Source organism: Aythya fuligula, chromosome 1 (assembly GCF_009819795.1).
Source record: "Aythya fuligula isolate bAytFul2 chromosome 1, bAytFul2.pri, whole genome shotgun sequence".
Classification (NCBI taxonomy): domain Eukaryota; kingdom Metazoa; phylum Chordata; class Aves; order Anseriformes; family Anatidae; genus Aythya; species Aythya fuligula.
The window spans coordinates 205,000,394-205,021,122 of NC_045559.1; the positions used below are offsets into that span (position 1 = coordinate 205,000,394).

Consider the following 20,729-nt stretch of genomic DNA (forward strand, 5'->3'; position numbering starts at 1 on the left):
AATATGACAAATGGAGTTGCAGGACAAGTCTTTTTTTATACCTCTTTTGACATATTGTCATGTCTTGTGTCCTCTTTTGACATGTCATCGCCCCTGTGGTCTGGGCACTGGGTTACGTGAATACCAACTGGACGGGATTTCTTGCTTAAAACTTCCGTGGTGGCCAAAGATGGGAGAAATTGGTCATTTTGTCAAAAATGTTACAATTTTAGGGGGTTGCAGGCTTTTTGGATGTGTTGTGTAAATGAGAAAACATAACGGGGAGAACTAATAAACGAAAATATCCACAAACATGCAGGTAAATACAGACTGCTTGGGAGGAGTGAGAAAATGGAAGTCCTGCCTTGCAAACCTCCAAGGACGGAGCCAGAAGATTTGGAGATAATGGTGAAAAACGGGATAATAGTGAAAAAAAAGGTTGAAATAAGCTGCTGGGCTTTCCGTAAAGCTTCTTTTGGATAGCTTCACTAGAGGTTTGACAAAAAGTGAGCAGCCAGGGGTGAGGGCAGGGGCACTGCACGGCTCTGGTTGTACAGAGAGGGCCTCGTGTGGATACTGCAGGGCTTCTGTGCCAAAAATATATATCAAGAAAGGATGAAAAAATGGGATATCATCATTTCGTGGCTCCGTAAATAAGTCTGTGGTCCACCTGCGTTGTGCCAGCTGGATCTCCATCTCGGAGGGGTAGAGGAAAGGGGTGTTGAGAGGCCTGGGAGCACCTCTGTGTGCAGTAAAGATAAAAAAAAACGTGGTTAAAATCCAGCAAACCCCACAGATTTCACGATCACGGTCCTCCCACAGCAAGCAGATGAAGGCAGTGGGAGGTGGATGCTTGCTGCGAGCAGATTTGTTGTGTTTTCAGGTTTCCCTGGGCTTTTGGCTATGGACAGAAATGCTGAGCTGGGTTTCTTCTGAGCCAGAACGGGGAGAGAGTCTTTGGGAGGGAGAGTGGTGACAGGATGAGGGGTAATGGCTTTAAATTAAAATAAAAATGGTCCGTCCTGCAGCCACCTCCTGCACTGCCCCTGTTTTCAGCCTGCTCAGAACCACCCATGGGGACCAGAGAAAAAAAAAAAAAAAATAAAAAAAAAAAAAAAAAAAATAAAAGAAGCCTGGTTTGCCACTAGATGTCAGTGGAGACAGTTTCCAGGGTGGGGAAAGCTTCGTGTGTTGTGCTCAATGAGGAGCTCCTCTTGCCCAAAATTCAGAGCCAAACTCCATCCATCTCCTCCTGATTTCCCCCTGTAGGGACTGAGGCTGGAGCCAGGTCAAACAGGGATCGAACTGGGAGCACTGGGAGCCCAGGGCTTGGACTGGGCTGGTGTAATGTGGACAGAAATACCTGCTTAGGCGTGCTGTCAGCTCCTGCTGCTCCTTTCCGTCTGCATCCCTGTAGACAGACAAAGCCAGCTCGTGGTTTAGAGGAGGTAAGAAAAGAAGAGGAATTTAGAGGAGGTGAGAATCACCTTACGAGAGACTTCAGCCACTAGGTTGGGACGTGCCTCCAACATCCCTTATCCAGCGGGATGGATCATGGGGCTGACCAGAGGTACGAGAGGGAGAAGTCCCCTCTCTGAAGAAGTCATTCCTTTTTTTTTTTCCATCCCATGCAGAGGCACTACTGCATTTTCCCTGGCAGAAAAACGTTTTTTTATGACCTCTTCTCCTGCCCCCCTCACCCTGCCTTGTCCCTTCCTCCCTCCTCCCGGACCCATCCTTTGTAGGGCGGCCAGGAGCCGAGGACGTCTCTGTGCAGGGATCTGAGCCTAAATCCCTAATAACCTGGCTCTCAAATCAGTTTTTAGGACCCTCCTAACCTAAACCAAACCCACTGCTTGCAGGTTTCCACCTCGGGACCACCTTCCTTCAGGAAATACCTGCCCGAGGTCTTTCTTTTAGGCCGGGTTCGCCGAGCCGATGCATTTCTGCATCCCCTAAAGAGAAGGGGAAGGCACGGCGTGAGCCAAAAGCCTGGCCCTGACGTGCGTCGCCTTTTCCATGCCCTATTAAGGAGAAACTATGTGTTGTGTCAGCATTTCGGGGGCAGCATGGCCCAGAGGAGAGCTCTGGGGGGGGGTGTCAGGCAGCGAGGGAATGTCCCCTCTCCCCCCAGACGTGGCCTGGCTGAGCCAGCGGGGCTCCGAGCCTCGGTTGGGAAGGTTTCAGTCCCACAAATAGCAGCGTGGGATTCCTCCTTCGGCTCCCTCCGGCCCCAGCCACAGCCAGGAGGTTGCTTGGCTCTGCTGAGGAGCCAGGACTGCCCCTAAAACCCGGGTTTGTAGGTTTTTAGGTTTTTAGGTTTTTGCTGCTTGGGTTTTTGGGGTGCAGAGGGAGCAGGGAAAGAGCTGGCCGCCCTTGAGGGCATTTCCCTGCTGCTGCTCAGAGCTCAGGGGATTCACACCCCCCTTGGATGTCACATCGGTGGCACCAGCATCCCCGACGGGGGCCCCTTTTTAGCGAGCTGGGGGTGAGCAGCAGGTCTCCTCGCGGCGGGGAAGCCATCCCGGAGCAGGTTGGGGATTTGGGAGCTGTCCTGCCTCCCCCCCTTGCTCCTTTCATCGCCCAGACAGCGACATGGTTTATGGCAGCCCCGGGCCATTGAGCGGGCTCAATGAAGCCGCTCGTCCCCTGCTTTGGCTCCCCAGGAACCTGGCTCCCGTTCAGAGCAGCCAGGAGGGGCTGGCAGCGGCCTCGCAGCGAAGGGACCGGGGTAAACGGTGACTTTTCCCAGCTCGTAGGCACGTGGGGTTTTCGGGGGAGGCCCCGGTGGCAAAAGGCAGCACTGGGGGAGAACGAACTGCTAGGAAAAGCCCACGATTCCTCCTCCTGCTGCTGCTTTCCCGTGATAAAATCATGTCCCCGTCACAGGGAGATGCTGCAGGAGCAGGAGGAAATCTGATTGCTGCTCCCAGAGTGAGCCCTCACCTTCCCAAGAAGAAAAAGGAGCCAGCTCAAGGTCAGTGCTGCGTTAAACCTGCCTCCCACCGCCTTTTTTTACACGACCTGGAGGCCTGGAAGAGAAAAACCATCCCACTCACCCGCCCCACAGCCAGCAATTTCATCGGGCACACCGCAGGGCTCATGAGTTTTCCCCCCAAAAAAAGGTGGAAAAGTGGAAAACAAAACCCAGGACAGGGATGGACAAAAGGAGTTGGGTTTCTGCTCCCCGGGAGAAGGAGTGCTAAGGGACAGGGGGAAAAAACACAGCCCGAAAACCTCCACCTGCCTGCTCTTCTCGTCTCCTGCAGCATTTTAGCTCTTCTCTCTGCTCGGCAGTGAGGTGATTTGCAGCAGGCACGCAGCCACCTCCCAGGGGACAGCGCCGTGTGTAGGAGCTGAAACCCGTTCTGCTGCGGGGTGATGAAGATTTAGGGTTATTTCCGCGAGGCTGGGGGTTTGGAGGCTGTAGGATTTGCTTTGTTTGAGGAGGGGTGTGCATCCCAGCCCTAATGGCTCCTGCATGAGGACAACCCATGCACTAATGGGGCAAAAACGCTCCCCGAGCTCCAGCCGCCAGCTGAGTCTCGGGACCCGAGCCTATTCTGAGCAAATTCACCCCATTTTCAGGCTGCCGGCTCGCTGAGAACCCCCTCCAGCAGCAAGAACCAGCACCAGAACAGCAGGGAGTCCACGCACAAGGTGATTTTCTAGGACATTAACCAGAGCCCTCGGCAGCCAGCTCGCAGGGGACCCATGAGGAGCACACAGGCACCTGACCGGAATGCAAAAGCGGAGCCAAAGATGCAACACCTTTTATTTTTTTTCCCGATCTTTCAGAAAAAGCTCTAAATAGCGAGCTCAAAGCAGCGGTAGCAGTTGCGAGGGGCTATTTGCTTTTGAAAATGAGCAGTTTTGGCAAAAATATCAGATGACTGCCATCCAGGAAGGGCTTATTTTCGGGATCGCCGCTACTCACGTCGCTAAATAAACCATTCGGGCTGCGATGCGACACACCTGCTTGGCAGGGTCTAATAAATAAATGAAGCGTGTTTACCGAGCCGGCCTTTCTGGAGGAATAACACCTCCTCGCATCCTAAATTTATCTCCAGCCAAGACGATTCAGGGAGAGCAGGAGCTGCAAAGCCAACGGCAAGCAAAACCCAACCAGCACGAGCCGTTCCCAAAACGAGGGCTGGGTTAAAGGAGATCACAGCGGCCACGATCCCCTCTTTGTCCCTCCTCTGCCCTTGCTGCTCCTTTTTGAGGAGCTGCACTCATTTCTGTCGCCTCTTTTTGGAGGAAAATGATGGTTTTGTGCTCAATTCAAAGCAATGGAAGCAAAGGAAGGGCGCACAAGCAGGTAAAGGCACGCTGCGATCGCTCACACCTTGCTCCTCAGAAACCAGGATATTCTTATTCACACGGAATTAATATTAAAAAAACACCTCGTAACCATGCTTTTAAATCATCAGCCTCTCATATCTCCTCGTGCAAGCACATTTCATGAATTAATCCGAGGTTGTGGCTGTTTTCCGTCCCCGCCCGACAGCCTCGCACCCAAACGTGGTGCCTGCGGTGCCCTCCCGCTGTCCGGCAGGAAGGAGGCCCCACTCCTGGAGAAATTAATTAATCAGTGCAGTAATTTGCCTCTGTGACACGGAGGTGAAGCTGGATTTGGCCCCACTCTGCAGGATTCAGCCGGGCAAAACAGCTGCGCTACGGGGTTTGGAGAAGCTGCTGCCGTCAGCACTCCCCGCGCAACTGATCCTGGAAATTCATTTGTCTTTTAACAAACAACGGGAAAAAGGAGAAGCAATTACAGCAGAACACACCTCACAGCAATTGTTCTTGGATTTGCATTGTAAAGAAAAACCTAAACCAAACCCAGGAGCCAAAATGAGCACCCAAGAGGGGACAGAGCCTCCCCCACCCCTGGGTTAGGACAGCGCCCACAGCCCAGCACGATTTTGCCCCAAATGATGCATTTAGGTGCCGGGAGGAGTGGGAGAACCCACTTCTTGTCATGCTGCTCTGACAGCTCCACTCCTCAAAAGCCATTTCCAACCCATTTCCAGTGCACAAAGCAGGCAGGCTCCTCAGGAGTGTCAGAATATTGTTTTTTGGGGACATTTCTCCTGGCACACTCTGCAGCCTCCATCCTCGATCCTGCCACGGCAGTGGGCAGCCGACCGCCTGCTGAAGACCACGAAGCTTCCCAGGAGACCACGGGCAGCCGAAGCAGCAGCCTGGGATGCACAGAAAATGACAGAAAGCCTCCGACGCTTCCTTTCCGAAAGCTTTCTGGCTGATCTGAAAGCTCTTCTTTTCGGGGAGAGGCTCAGAGGGATGCTGCAGACCGAATCGCTCGATTCTCAGACGAGAATCTCATCAGCTTGCAATTAAAGCAGCCTCACGTACCCGGACCGGCAACCCGGCGATGGCTGCATCCAAGAAATGGCTTTAATAATTTACTCTCTTCACTCTGCCAGTCCTGATTTTATCTCCCGGAGGGCCTGCCGTGTGTGATGCGAACTCAACCACTGTCTGCTACAGCCCAAACCCAACCCAAGACATATTTTAAGGGCTGAGCTTTCCCCTGGGACACGGCACAGCAAAGCAGAGCCTGGCTCCTGCTTCCCTGGCTGCTGGTGGTTTTTTTTTTGGCTCAGGCAGGGCCAGGTGGGTGTGAAACCATCGTCCTCCCCTTGTCAGTGAGTTTTCATTCATTCTTTCTGTCACTTTCTCTCAAAAATTTCCATCTTTGCACTGGCCAAGCTCCACGTGCTCTTTCCCTAAATCCCCCACACCAAACACGAAGCCACACATAACCTCTGCTTTGTACCAGGCTCCCTTTTGGCCTCAAAACGAGAGCTGTTAAAGCCACAGCTGTCTCCTTCTCGCAGGCAAAGCGCTTTGGAAAGCACTTCAGGGTGAGGAGCTCTTCATGGAAAAATCGGAGGTGGATTTGGGGATTAGCATCGTTTATAAGCTGTGCTGATAACGAACAGAGGTGTGTGAAGCAGCAAAAGGAGAGATGCAACAAGCAAGGCGCTGAACAAAAGGACAAAGCAGTCGGGACAATCATTTTCGGAGGAGCACCGCGAATGGATCTAAAAAACAGGAGAAGATTTCTCAAAGGAGGAGACCTCGCGCAGGGCTTGGCCGAAAAGCACTCACCTTAGAGGAAGGAAAAGGAGCAAAGCAAGGCGCCGGGCTGCTGAGCTGGGAAGAAAATAACAGGGAAAGGCAGAGCACGAAGGGAGCCTTGGTTCGTGGTGCAGGGGCAACGATTAGGCAAATCGAGCCCATTAAAGGACAATCGGGATGAAGAGGTATTATCAATCACCTTCCCCCTCTTTCTTTATGCAATTATCCTAACGGGGCCGTTAAGCAATTATTTCGATAGCTGGGGCTTTGTTGCCGGCTCTGCATTTGGGGAAGGATTTTGTTCCTCATATAAATACCACCTCCAAGTGATATTTTAAGCTTGTGTGTGTTTTTCTGAGCAGGAGTTTCACATTTCTGCATAAAAGAATAATAAACCATAAAAACGATGCCCCCAAACCTCTATATTTTTGTCCCCAAAGGCCAGGCTCTCTCTCAGCCACAGATCTTCCCCCAGTGGAAATCTTCCACGGACTTTTTGCCCCAAACGTCGCCAGGTCTGGTATCAGGGCAACAAAAGGGCTTTAGTTCCACTTTTTTTTATTATTCAACTTTTTATACATAATAAATACAAACTTTTTACAGCCAATATAAAGAAAGCATTTGCACCCATGCTTTCAGTGTACTGACGCTGTACATGATGATACGTCGAATACATGCCCTGTATGAAGAAATCATAGTTAAAAAGGAGGCATATTTGTACAACTTTTCTTTTTTTTTCTTTTTTTTTTTCCTTTTTTTTTTTTTAAATAAAATTAGCAGCTCTTACAGAAAATATTTTAAAATACAACTAAAGAGACTTTAAATAACACTTTCTGAATTTTGAAAGTCCAGGTATGAAGGACACAGAAAAACTGGCCAAAGAAATTGAACGTGAACGTTATGGCAAAACTTGCTTTTCTTCTGCGTTGTGAAGCTTTCAAAATTTTTGCAAACAGTTAAATCTTTTTAAAAACTTTTTTTTTTTTTTTTTTTTTAAACTTAAGAACAAGTTTGATAAACACATAAAAAGACCCCGAACAGATCAACAGGACAAGAGGTGCAAAAGAATGAAAAATATGGAAAAGACTTCATTGGACAGTCACTGATTTCATAACTGATCAATGAATTTTTTTTTTTTTCTTCAAACAGCCCCACTCTTGGTTCAAGATCCCACTGGGAAAGGAGATTGGCAAATGCGAATGTCTCAGAGACCCAGCTTGGGTTGGGATTTACAAGTATGTGCAAAGTTTATGACAAAATCTGGTTAGATGATTTTTGTAAATGCAGCCTCAAAAAATAGCCCTTGTTAGTAAACTAACGGTAGACGATTTACTGGCTTAGAAAATAAAAAAAAATGAACACAGAAGAGCGCGTTCACTCGAGCCCATACAACAGCTCAAAAAAAGCAACCTTGTGATGCCTCTCAGCTTTGATCCGACGGATATTGCTATTCTGAGAGCAATTTAGGAATCACATATGAAGAGAAACCTGCTTTCACCTGGTTTTCCCCTTTCCTCTTCGTGTTACAGCTTTGAAAACCCTCTTCCTTTTCCATCCCACCACCAACAAAAAGCCTCCTTCCCAGAGATCTCTGATTTAAGCCTAGCTTTGAGATTTTTTTTGAGATTTTTTTTTACTCTCTACTTGTTGCCTAAGAGGAATTTGCGACCATGCTCTGTTGTGCTCTTGGCCACTAAGGCAGTCTGAAGGCTTGGAATAAACCAGAGTTTTTCCTGGCTCTGGCTTCAGGTGGGAGAACACTACAGGACCATCCAATGCACGAACTAAATAATGCATGTAAATACTCTAAAGGTAACGTCTAACTCTAGCCAGATCTTTTGATGACAAAGATACACTGCTAACGTTGGATAATAAAGTACACGGCAATAACTGGGGTAAGAGTGACCCAAAAACTTTAAAAAAAAAAAAGAAAAGAAAAGCAAAATTAAAAAAAAAAAAAAGAAGAAAGAAAAAAGAAAACCCCCAAAATCTGCTAAGAAAAAAAAAAAAAAAAAAAGAAAGAAGCTCAATTTCCAGATCTAGACAAAATCTCACTTACTTTCCTACCGGTTGGTTTATGCTATGGAACAAGATGTTGCTACTAATTCAGCACCTCCATATTAGATACTCTATTACTAAATGTACTGCATAAATATTAATACAAAGAACATTTAGTTCTGTTTAACTGTTAATTATTGAAGAGGTGTGCATTAACGTAATTAACGCCATATGATCTGCCTCACTTTTCCTTATCTATAAGATTATTTTCCTGTTTCTTCCTTCCTCAAGGGGAGTAAAGAGGAGCCAGCCTCTCCTTATACTTATTTTTTTTTCAGTTCCCTTTCTCGTTCCGCAAGATCTGATTAATAGCTAATCAGACAAGTAATGCTACTTGGAGAATTGACAATCTTTTCACACATTCCTATGGCAACAGTAATATACTGTACTAATGCACGTGGTAGAAGTATGCTATGATTAAGTTGCATGAACGAGGCTCTTTCCTCGGCCTCCGTATAAAAATTGACCATCTTCAGCCAAGAGAGAAACCTGCTCCAAGGCAATCCTCTGCTCGCTGCTTGGCCCGGCTTGGTTTGTGCTAAGAGAGGAAGAATGATGTCTAGAAACCAAAACCCAAAAAAAAAAAAAAGGCACGAAATAGTCATGACCGTGGGAAGGAATCCAGCATGTCACCGTCACAGAAAATCCTCCCTATCTCTTGCTCTATTCAACGTCTTCATCATGCAAAGGTGCCTAAAAACGAGATCGACCAAATGCGGCGTTTGGCCTTGATTGTAGCACTACTGCTCGACCAGTCCGCTCGTTACACCAGAGTAATTTCCACGTCCTCTATCTTCTCTGTTGGCCGGCGATGATGCTGCGTAGGGGGCGGTGGGGCTGCTCGCACCTGAAACAGCCAGAAAATGCCAGTAAATATCCCCAAACTCAACCTTGGGCTTTAACAGGGTTTAAAGGGCGTTTAAAGTCCACGCAGGGTTTTTGTCACGTTTTCAGAACACACCAGAATGACTTGCTGTGAAAAACATGAATTGTGGAGTATGAAACAGCTGCGCCTCCCTGGTTGGTACTGTCAGCAATACCCTAAAAAACTTCACAATATTTTAAAAACATGCATATTTAAAATGCAATACTACGAGAAATCCCTTTAATTAAGACATGGCACTGTTGTAGTATCTTGAAAAGGCACTCAGCTGCAAGAAACAAATTAAGTAAATACAAATCTACAAAATGAAAGAGTTGAGTCTCATTTCACCAGAGAATATGATAACTTGCAACTTCTCTGTTCAGTACTTAAATGTTTAATAATGCAGCGCTGTATCTTTCATCTGTATTTCACTAAGGCTAACTCACTGCTGGAATATTTGAATGCATTTTTGAATATTCATTCAAAGAATACTTCTTCTGCAAACTCATTCATTAAAAATGTTAGGAAAACACAAATATTAGATCTTAATGTGATTTGTTGCCGGACTTTGAAATCCTCAAAATGTGATTCAAAGTTAACCCTAGCGGATGAACTTTGCAAGATTGAAGTGATGAATTTTTTCCTTTCCTTTCCTGGCAGGAGCTCTCTGTCTAAGCAGCAAAGGCATCACAAAAGGTACAGGATATCACTGTTAAGAAAATTTTTAATTCAAAATTCTCAAATCAAGCAGTTTGGAAAAAAAATTAGCCCTAAATGCAAGAGAGCTCCAAGGATTGCGTATTACATCAAACTGCTGGCGAGCAGATTTGTCTGCCAGCGCGTTGTGTGGCTGGGAATACAACCTCTGGAAAAAAAAAACACAAAACACTTGTACAAATCATACGATTAAACTGTTCTGGCATTTATTCACCACCTCTTTATTGGTTCTGCTCAGTGGGTATTACGTGTGGCAACAGCAGAAGTAATCTCCCAAAGCCTCGCAAGGTGGTGTAGGTTTATTGACTAACATCTACATTATAGACGTAACAATTTCCTCCCAGCTTACATCTCACAATTCATGTGCCTCACAAAGAGACACGAAGCTATTCCAGCTACCAAGGCAGATGCAGAAGGGCAGGCTGGATACAAAGGGGCCAGATAAAATTCAAGGTCATTTTTAAGCCCAGTCAGGGACTTATTGTTTAAACAAGCGCAGCTTTGTTTTGTTCCAGTACCCACTTATCTCCAATAGCTCTCGTGTCCCACAGCTTTCTGACACATCTGTGGGATTATCAAAGGGGAGTGAGCAGACTTTTCCTCGCACCATTCTCCCGAGATGCTCTATTATTATACGGAGTAATTGGATTTGCAGGGCACTGAGAGCCAAACCATCAGGTGTTGTATCACAGGCCACAGGAATTCCACTGCTCCGAATGCCCCTGTGCGGGTTTTAGCTGGGCTAGCGACACGACCCAGCTTTAAAACCTGGTAACATCAACAAAAAAAAACAGCATTTGAAACTCACAGGTCGCAGTTTGCCGTATGAAGTTTCAGGAGGAAGTCGGGGAGGCTGGGAGAATCCAGGGGACTCTGAGCTGAAGCTGTTTTCTGAAAGAGAAAGCATCGACACACCACCACCGGGTCACTCAATATTGCTGAGTAAGATTTATGTTGCAAAAAAAAGCTTTTTTGTTGTTTTTGTTTTCCCGAAATACCAACATTTTACGAGCTGAACTGCTTCTTTGTCTATCACAAAACTTCTTACCGTTAGTTGACGGCGATCTGGGGAAGTACTGGGACCCTCTTTTATCTGGACTATGGTAGGGGCTCGTGGGAGGCTGGTCGTACAGCGGCAGCGGCGGGAGGGCATTGTTGGGCTTTGGAGTCGGGGATACCTGCGTGAGAGAGAGGTAAAGCCTTACTCCTCCACGGTTTTTATCTACAAACCACGGCACGAGAAGCTCTCCGGGGCATTAGCATGCTAGGAACTTTCATCTGGAGAAAAACTATCTGACAAAAGAGCTGTTGGGTACACCAGAGGACAGCCAAGATATCCAACAGTGATTACAGATCTATCTTTAAATCACAGGTTGCCACCGAGCAGAAATTTTCATCCTTTCCCAGGTATAATTTAGACAGGCTTTTTGAAGGTTATCTGAAAAAAAAAATAGCCATTTGGCCAAGCGTGCCTCTCCACACATACACAAAAATGTGATAAAAGTGTTCTGACTGCTCAGTTCTGTTTGTGCCGTTAAAATGTTGAGACAAACAGAAGCAATAACACTCCTGCATGTAATTGGGACAAAGAATATGAAACAAAATTAGCATTGGTATTGTATGGCACAAACACGTGCAAAGTTTGTCCAAAAAGCTCCGTGAATGTCTCTTTGGTTACCTCTGACATTCCTACCCATTTAAATACAGGCAGCACTTCGACATTTTTATCTCAAATGAAATGAAGCTCAGTCAGAACAGAGGAACTCAGTGTGCCCAGGAATGCAGCTGAACACTCCTCTGTCTTCGTGGTCTTCTCAAATCAAAGAATAAAACACTGGAGAAATGTCTGTAGGACATATGGAAGTCCAGTTTCCAGCACCACAGTTACAGAAGGTGCCTGATTTTCTACTGTAGCATGGGGATTACAGAACTACACTGAAATGAGGACATTTTGGCAAAAAGTACTGTGCTACAATATTCAGCAGCATTCTCCCTTCAAAAATTGAGAAGACGCAGACCAGCTTTAAGTATGAAAACATTAAATTAGGGCTAAGAGAGCCTGTAATTCTCTTTTTGCCAGGTTCTGTTCGATGTCTCAGTCCATGCCATGAATTAATTACAAGAAGTAGACTGCGAATTTTCTCCTTGGCTCATTTCCTTTCTACCCAAATACTTTCCTTTATTCACAAATCTGCTGCATTTGCCAAAACACATCAGCTGGTAATTATTAGGCTGGGTAAGGAGCTAAAAGGTAAGCATTCACTTTTTTCTTTTTTCTTATTTTGTTCTATTTTTTTTTTCCTGTTAAAGAAGCAGCAGATCCTTGTAGTCTTGCAAAACTTCCCAAAGTGGGTGATTTCTAAATCACATTTTCATAATATCGAGTACATCACTACCCAAAGGAATAGCTCAAGATTATCAAAGCTTGTCACTGAGTGAAAAGGGTTAGTGTGCAGAAGGCAAGATTTCCTACAGGAACATGCCCCAACAAACTAACACCACACATACAACTCTCCACGTACCTGAATATCTCCAATCCACTGAGTCTCTCCATTTTCTGAGGCTGTAAGCTCTTCAACTAACACTGATGGGAATACCCCAACACGTCCGTTGAATTCTCCTTCCCAAAACCCATCATCGTCTTGATTCTCCTTGTTCAAGATGCGGATGATCGCCCCTTCTGGGAAGGACAGCTCATCATCTGTCTGGCCCTCATAGTCATAAAGTGCTTTTACAAAACAGACTGGGGAAAGAAAAAAAGTGTAATCAGCATCAGACTGAAAAAAAAACAACAACCAAGAGCTATATGAATAATTGCTAAATCAAGTTATTTTAGGTTTCCTTAATTTTGGTTAATGTTAATTGCAACTCTACAAGACAGACAAGTCAATTATGCAGATGTTTGATTGTAAGTAGATCGTTGTTAAGAACAGTTGTGCTCAGGTGCAGCTCAAGAAGGAGAAATTGAGAAATAAGAGGCTGGACTGGGTGATTTTGGAGGTCTCTTCCAACCTAAATGATTCTGTGATTCTGTGAAATTCTCATGTGCAACCTCCAAACTCACTGAACAGACCACGTTTGAGAGCAAGCTTAACACACCACTTCCTGGTTTATTGATATTTACCACTGGAGTCTCCATTCAGGCTGCCTGAGACCAAGTCAGCCTCCGTTGAATTATTTGAGGTGTGTGACCGACTGTCCAGTGCTGCAAGGGACTGGAGCATGCTCAGCAGGCTGCTCGATGTCGGGAACTGCAGGTACTTCTCCGGGACATAACCCACCTGGCCCGCCTTGTTCCGTGCCTGGAAATAAACGACAGGAAAGATGCTCTGCTTTTGCCTACTACTCTGAAAAAAATCCAAATACGTTCTTACGTCACTAGTTCTGTTTCTAAAAGTAATAGCGGAAAGAAAACAACCTGAGGAAAATGATACCTTTACCCAGTCTTCCATATCGCCGTCTTCAATAACCTCCAGCACCTCGTGCTCCTCTATGGTCAACTCATCTGGCTGCGAAGCCTGAGGTGTATAACAGGAAAATTAGAAACTAGAAGTGTTTTCGGGTGCGAGGGACAGAGTTCTACTAGAAATTAGAATTCTCATGCAGAACTCTATTAGAAATGAGGTTTAAAATAAATAAAAGTAAAAAAAGTCTATGATGTAGCTGACTTTAAAGCAGATTAATAAGGGGTTTTTCTGAGTGCCCATGGCACCCGCAAGGCCTTTTTCAGTCAAGAGGACAGATGGAAGCCCCCTGAATGCCACCCAGCCTGCCGAGCCCTGTTTACTTTTGTAACCCTAATTACTCCGTACTCGAAGGCTGCCACTGGCCTCGGCTCCCGGCGCGGTGTGATTTACGGCTGGCCCAACAGCATGAGCAGAGGTAAACTGCATGAATGCAGTTTGTCAGCAAAGCTTTAACTCGCCAACAGTGGCTGCACTATTCCAGCACAAAGAGCAGCTTTGTCGCGCAGCGCACAGGCGCGCCGGACGCTGATACCACTGCTAGTGCAGCCCTGCAGACTCAGCAACAAACATGAGAACACCTCCTGATGGCAGGAGCCAGACAGGGACATCTCTACGTGCTCCTCTCTCCTTGTGCTTTTCACATCTCGCATTCAGACACAGTTAATGTGCACAATTACCAAACGCTGGCGTCCTAACTCCAATTCCCCCAGGCTGTGCTGTGTGTGTTATATATCATGGTGGGATTCGTTTTTCGAAGCAGACACAAATTTAAAAGAAAAAAAAAATCACAAACCTTATACGAATAAACGACTTTGCAGGTGAGAGGGTAATTTCTTAGAGTACCAGAAGGACTAGAGCTGCTGTCATCAAAAACATCCATGCTGTCTTCAAACTCCTCACCTTCTTCTTTTTCCGCATCAGCATTAATCTATTAAAAACAAATAAATTCATCAAAATGAAGTCAAACTGAATGTGAAGTCAAACTTAATCAAAAGCCAAAATGAACGTGTTAAATAAAAAGAAGTGAAGAAGTAACAATGAAATGAATTAACCACTATTCTTCAGGGTTTTTTTTTTGGTTGGTTGGTTTTGGTTTTTCCTGTTTGCAATTACTGAATCATCAGTGACTGCACAAAAACACAATGCAAGTTTTTCCCTTAAAAAATAAAAGAAGGAAATCAGGACCAAAAAATATTCAGCCTGTGAGTCTCAGCGTCGGGAAGACAATCATCAAACAAAGCCAGTAAGGGAAGCAGATGAATAAGAGCTGTCACCAAATCCCATCTTTGCCCAACTCAGCTGTAATTCTTTATTCAAACCCAGCCCCGTGTACTTAAAACCCATCACTAAAAGATTTTGGAGGCTGTAACTCAACTGCCGGACAGCAATTTTTTACATAAGCTATGAAATGTGACCAATGTGCTTTGGAGATGCCATTTCAGAGCCATAGCAAATAGTTTCATGGAAAAAAAAAGGTCGGTTACGGAGAATTTGTGCTATTAAGAGGCTAATGTACCTGTGACCACGAGCTACAAAATGAAACTGCAGGGGAAATACTCAAATTGAAGAAATAAAAACCTCAGCCTTCCATCTGGTGCGCTCTGCGCGAGGTATTTGCCGCAGTTTATTAAAAAAAAATAAAAAAATCCTGAGAGAAAGAATTACGATTAAAAAACTAGCCATAAAAGTTGAAATAAAAGCTGGAGTCAACATGCTGGAAGAAGGCAGGTTTCTGTAAATGCAGCCGGGGCAACATCGACAAGCACTGTGCTTTGGCCGCGTGCCCAGACTGCATTTTGAATAAACATTTCATCTCGTGCAAAGATAGCAGTGTTGCCTTTGATTTGAAGGACTTGCCTACGTATTTGCCGTCTTCTCTTTATTTATGTTTATAAAAATATACTTAAACCCTTATAAATATGTAATATATATGCATGTATATATATATATAGTATTTAAACATGAATATACTCCGAGGAGGAGGGTATTTTGCTCCTCCAGACCTGGAGCAGATCACAAAGCTTGATGATTTTCTGATTTACACTAATTTTTATAACACCTCCTTGTAACTCCTATGAATTTCTCCCAGGCATTTTCACTCCAGAACTGTTTCCATCCACTGCTACCCCGCTGTTCATGGATGTACTACGAAAAACTCACCGTCCCGGCTAGCTAATGCTTTGATAAATCAACAACCTACTAAATTATGGCACATGTAAGGTTTCCCCTCCAGTTTCTAACTGGTTTGTGCTGTGTATGCTCTACGTCCCAGCAGCCGGAGCTGGCATCCAGCTGACAGCCACACGAAACCTCATGGAAATTGGTGTATCATGTCTAGAGGGCCGTGTTCGTGGAACATCTGGTGCTGGTTTTCTAACACGAGGAGGAGAAATACGTTTTAATTTGCAGTGTGTGGGCTGCTCAAGCTCCTTGAAGGGAATCATTTGCGAAGTTGGCACGCAGAGGGAAAACAGCATTAAGGATACAGAAAACTTAGCAGTTTGTTTCATAAAGCTCCTTTTTCTATGCAGTCTGGTAGCGAAAGACACTGTCAGCAGAGACTAAACGCAGCAGCCAGAGTGGTACCAAAGGGACAAAACAGAAAAACAAGGATAAATGAAGATAAGAAGCTGACAAGACAGCTTGATTCTACGTGTGAAACAAAACGCAAATATATTTCTAGTTTTGTTCCACAACTGATAGCAAAAGAAAACCCAAAGTCTTTTTTTTTTTCCTCCTTATCTATCCTTATCTATCCTTGTTGACCCTGTCAACAGCAGAGCACACCTTCATTCCTGGAAAATAAATTCCATTTATTTTGAATAAATAATAATGATATAAAAATAATATAATATTAAATCATAAATTCCTCCTTTCTGAATAAGTTCCTTTATATATACACTTGCTATCCCAGAGGAAAGCACCAGAAAGGTTTCCCAGCCCCATCAATATGTCACAGTAGCCCTGCGTACGTCTTCCAGATGACACTGAAATTCAAAATGATGATTAACATTTTTTTTTTTTGGCATCTACACGAGGAAAAAAAAAAGGTATTCCCTTCCAAGATGATGCATTTCATCGTGCTATCAGAAAGTCAGCCGACTGGATAGGTGATGGGATATTAACTCCTCCTGCTTACTGTAAATAAATATATTGGAATTGGATGATCTTGAAGGTCCCTTCCAATCCAAGACGTTCTATATTAAATCTCTATTAGAGTATTTAATATATAATAAATGGTATTTATTAAATAAATAGATGGCTATCAAGCCACCAGTGCTGTTTTCCTCATTTCAGTCGCTTTGAAGAAAACACCCTGGGAGCCTTGCCGAGCAAAGCGCGACGTCAGGAGGGCAGGGAGCCGACTTGTGAGCCAGGCTGAAGTGAAAGTGCTGCTTGTTTCAGGCCGCAGTAATTCTCCGATAATTGCAGCGTAATTCCTGTAACAGTTCTACGAATTCCATCCACAGGCTGTCCTCATCCGGCCTGCCAAGGTCAACAGCGTCTCTTTTATTTTATTTTTTTCAAGCGGGAGCGTACGTAAGTGTAAAAAAAAGGGGAAAACAGGAACCAGAGCTTTAACCTCCCACGCCGTGGCATCCGCGAGCTCGCCAGGGACCCGCGGGGTTTTGGGTGCAGGGCCAGCTGTCAGCATGTGCGATGGGATGGAGAACAAGGTGCTGGGCAGCAGCCAACGGGATGCTCAACGCCCGACGGGAAGCCGAAGGAGGTGGAGCACAAGGAGAAGAAAGGGAAAAAACATCACCAAGCGCAGCAGCGATGTGGCTTCTCCTCATCGATCACGGCCAGGAAAGGCTGAAAATAAAACTCAGCAGAAGAATTTCTCCAGGTTTTGGGAAGTCTGAAAGGTAGATCTGCACAGTGTGATTTGAATCGTGCTACTAATGATGGGAATAAAGCCTGCAGAGACTGCCTGCAAGGAGCTGTGGCTCTATCAGCCTTTGTATATCACCACCAGCATCCGAGCCTACGTGGGACATCCTCCAGGAGACATCCCAACATCCTGCAGAAGACTAGAGTGGGTTCAGGAGGTGTTTGCTATTCTGTGCTCACTCCCTCTTGTGAACTGAAGTGGACATGAAAGTATCTGTACATCCAAAATGACCTTCCCTGGAAGGGTTTGCCCCTTAACCATTACCGAGGAACCAGTAAAAAAGCAGAAAACCATGAAAAGACACAAGAAAAAGCAGGACTTTTTGTGTGTAGGTAATGCATGCTTGCTGCAAAGGACATTCTCCATCCATCCTCAGCGCTATGAGAAACCACCCTGCCATTCCCCTCAACTTTTGTTATGCAGAAAGTACGCTCTGGCTGCCCAAAGAATTGGTCAAAAAGATTTAAAAAACAAGTGTGAATGACATAACTTTAATAGTGTGTGAAGATTACGAGCGAAGGAAGTACCCACACCCAAAGTGAGACTTCACAAAAGCCTCTGAACTGGGTGGAATATTCTGCCACATGCTAGACACGCAGAGAAAAAAAATTCAGTTTGTTTGAGGCAAGCTGAGTCAGCCTTCAGGAATTTTATTTTTGTTGGTTGCTGGTGAAGAGCAGCAGATTGGCTAGCAGGACTGCCAAAGGTGACAGCTCAGCATCGCATGCCTCGCAGGGGGAGAAAAAATAAATAGATGATGAGCTCTTTTAGAGCTTCCTGTTTTCTGAACAGGATTTCTCGGTTCAGGCAGCTGTTTGATTCAGCTAGGGCTGCTTGTTTTGAAACACATCATTCTGTGGGACAGGAGAAGGGAGGAAAAGGAGTTTTCTTTTTATTCTTTCTTGAATTACATAAAAATGTGGTGTATTTTTTCCCAAGCTAAACATATAGAAGATGTCTCTGGCTTATTTTGCAAAGGAGCCATAGACATTACAAACCCAACTGGGCTTACCCAAACAAGTAAAAAATCCTTATCAATCTTACGTTGGTCCAAGCCCCATTTTAGTTAAATTCTGTGTAATGTGGATGAAATTTTCAAAAGTGTTGGAGCGACTGAGGATATAGTAAGACATATCCATGCAATTGAATTGAAGAGGTGCAGAATTAACCAGCTGATGAAATGCAGTGGTGGTGGTGTTTGCTTCCAATTTCACTTCGGTTTTGCTCTGAATTCTAGCTACTCGTGCGGAAAGACAAGGTGCAGACAAGTATTTGGTGGTCCCCAAATTCTTTGGAGAGGAATATTAACACTGCTCAGAGCGATTCAGAGGAAACCAGCCTGATTTCCAAAGCCTTACACTGACTTGGAATACATCAAATTTTCATCTTGACTGCCCAAATCGATTTGGAAAACAGGCTTAGCTTTCCTGACGGCTTTCAAAGCAATCTGCACATAAACTACTCGTGAACAGAGGATGTAGAGTCAACATTTTTCCTAAATATTCGGGGAAAAAAAAAAAAGGAGCCTTTCATCCCAATAGCTCAGCTAACATCCTAAACTCCTAATGAAACTTCAAAGAAACACGCAGACATTTTTTTCTTTTCAGGAGATGGAAAATAAATGGTATGGCACTCGTCCAAGGCCAGAAAATCAATCTAAAGTAAACCCAGCAGCAGAACCCAGCTTCCCAGCTTCTTGCGTTAAATTCAGGAACATGCTTCAGACAAGTTAAGCTACCAGAAGATTTTTCTGGTTAGCTGAAGGACCAAAGGCTACCAATTTTGGTTTCTACTCGATACGAAGTTATGAGTTGCTACTGGAAAAGAGTGACGTGGAGACAAAGAAAAGGTTTACATGCTGGGAACCGTACCAGGTGCGAGGAGCCGTTGTTGGTCACCGAGGGAAGACTCGCCCAGCGCTCGTTTTCCAGTTCTTCCATCACTTGGTTCATTGCACTTTTTAGCCACGTGTCCACAGAGACGCCGATCTGCTTCAGCAGGTCGAGGCGGGCTTCTGCTTTCAGCTTAATTATCTGAGGAAAGAAAGAGGCAAAAATCAGAACTCGTCCACGATTACATTTCACTCCTCGCCCCGTTTCAATTACGTCCTTTCCGGATCCGGAGATTACTCGGGTGGCTCAGAAAGCTGCTCCAAGCAGAAACGAGTCCAGTTCTTCATTTCCTTGCCTGCAGAAACGCGGCGTGAGGCCAAGAGGCAGGGAAGGGCTTTCTAGAGGTGTAAAACTCCAGGCATATCCCATTTCATAGGGCGGTGTTTTCACCAAAACATCTAGTTCCCACTAACTTCCTATTCATCTATAGGGCGGTCAGTTAGTTTAGATGATTTTAGAAGTGCAAAAACCCCGACAAGACCCAGGGCTTCAAAATATTTTTAAAATCAGGAATTCTCTTGGGCTGCAAGCCCCCAGAGCTGTTCAGAGCACACAACCACAGCTCACACAAACCCCAAGGGCAGCAAGAAGGCTGCTTTCCAGGGAGCTTACTGGTTCTGGGAACAGCCCATTTTAATACCCCCCAAATTTTAATCAACCTCACACTTCGCCAAACGCTTCCATGATCTCGTCTTTGTGACAGAGCGAAAAAATTAAGTTTTCTGACAGCTGGGTTCACTTGAGCATCCTGGCACGCTTCCTGGCTGACAGAGCCAAGGCTTTAATGAATTCAGGGTAAACAACGACCCCGGTCCAAATTGTTTGACAAACCGAAGGAATGGGAACGGTAGCACCGAGAAACACAGCAGATTTTTCAAAGAAAGCACGAAGCAAACCTGGGATGAAATTGAGGATCTTGATACCTTGTCCAGCACCGCCACCATCGCCCTGCTGCCCTTGTTCATCAGAGGAAGAAAACTCAAGGGATTTAGCAAAGGTCCCGCAGTGAGTCACCACGGAGGCAACAATACCAGCCCACCAAACCGCCTGGCAGATTTTCCTGCGTTTCCTTTCACAGCATTGTTCATTTTTAGCAAGTTTCGGTGCAAGCAGCAAAGTTTCAGCCCCTTTTTCGCCCCCGGAGCTGGGCAGCATCGTCCTGCAGCACCACTGCAATCAATGGGGCGCGCCCCCAGCCACCCCTGGAGCCCAAGGAAAACCAAATTCCAGCAAAACAGTTGGGTGTAAATAAAAATCAGAGGGAAATTACTTTTCCTGGAGTGCAGCAGACTAGGTAGGAATATATTTACAGTGCATACAAATGTTAATTGGTGCTCCATGGATGTCTCTGTCCCTTACGCATCCAAAAAACCTTCACTAGATGCAAAATTTGGCGGTGTCCTGACATGACACCGCTGTTTTTCTTGGTTTTGCCAAGCTGCTGCTCTTTACCACTGTATTTCTATTAAGCCAGGTCAGAAAACAAATGACTAAGTCTTTAGGTATGACTTTCATCCAGCTAGCCACCTAACCGTGGGGCCCTTTTCCCTTTGAACCTAACAGCACAGGTGGCTCTAAAGCACTGAAACCACTTCTGCCAGCCATTAGTTATAATTCTGCTTAGAATAAACGTGATTTTTAGAAAAAGCGGAGAAGCTAAGAGCAGAATTTATTATGTGGAATGCATCTCTGTATGCACACAAAAGCTCTCCCGTGAAATCAGGGAGGGACAGCAAAGGATAAGGTGC

At 45.2% G+C, this 20,729-nt stretch overlaps 1 protein-coding gene across 3 annotated transcripts in view; it reads right to left on the minus strand.

Annotated features, from left to right (window-relative positions):
- Positions 1-8,111: 8,111 nt before the first annotated feature.
- FCHSD2 (FCH and double SH3 domains 2) overlaps positions 8,112-20,729 on the minus strand; it is a 136,145-nt gene continuing 123,527 nt past the window's right edge. For all 3 annotated transcript variants that reach the window (XM_032188328.1, XM_032188308.1, XM_032188317.1), the window contains 8 exons: positions 18,961-19,122; positions 13,988-14,122; positions 13,162-13,245; positions 12,852-13,029; positions 12,250-12,470; positions 10,776-10,905; positions 10,536-10,618; positions 8,112-8,992 (listed from right to left, as the gene is read on the minus strand). In XM_032188328.1, coding sequence (XP_032044219.1) covers positions 8,909-8,992; positions 10,536-10,618; positions 10,776-10,905; positions 12,250-12,470; positions 12,852-13,029; positions 13,162-13,245; positions 13,988-14,122; positions 18,961-19,122 — 1,077 coding nt within the window. In that variant the 3' untranslated portion in view covers positions 8,112-8,908. The remainder of the gene's footprint in view (positions 8,993-10,535; positions 10,619-10,775; positions 10,906-12,249; positions 12,471-12,851; positions 13,030-13,161; positions 13,246-13,987; positions 14,123-18,960; positions 19,123-20,729) is intronic.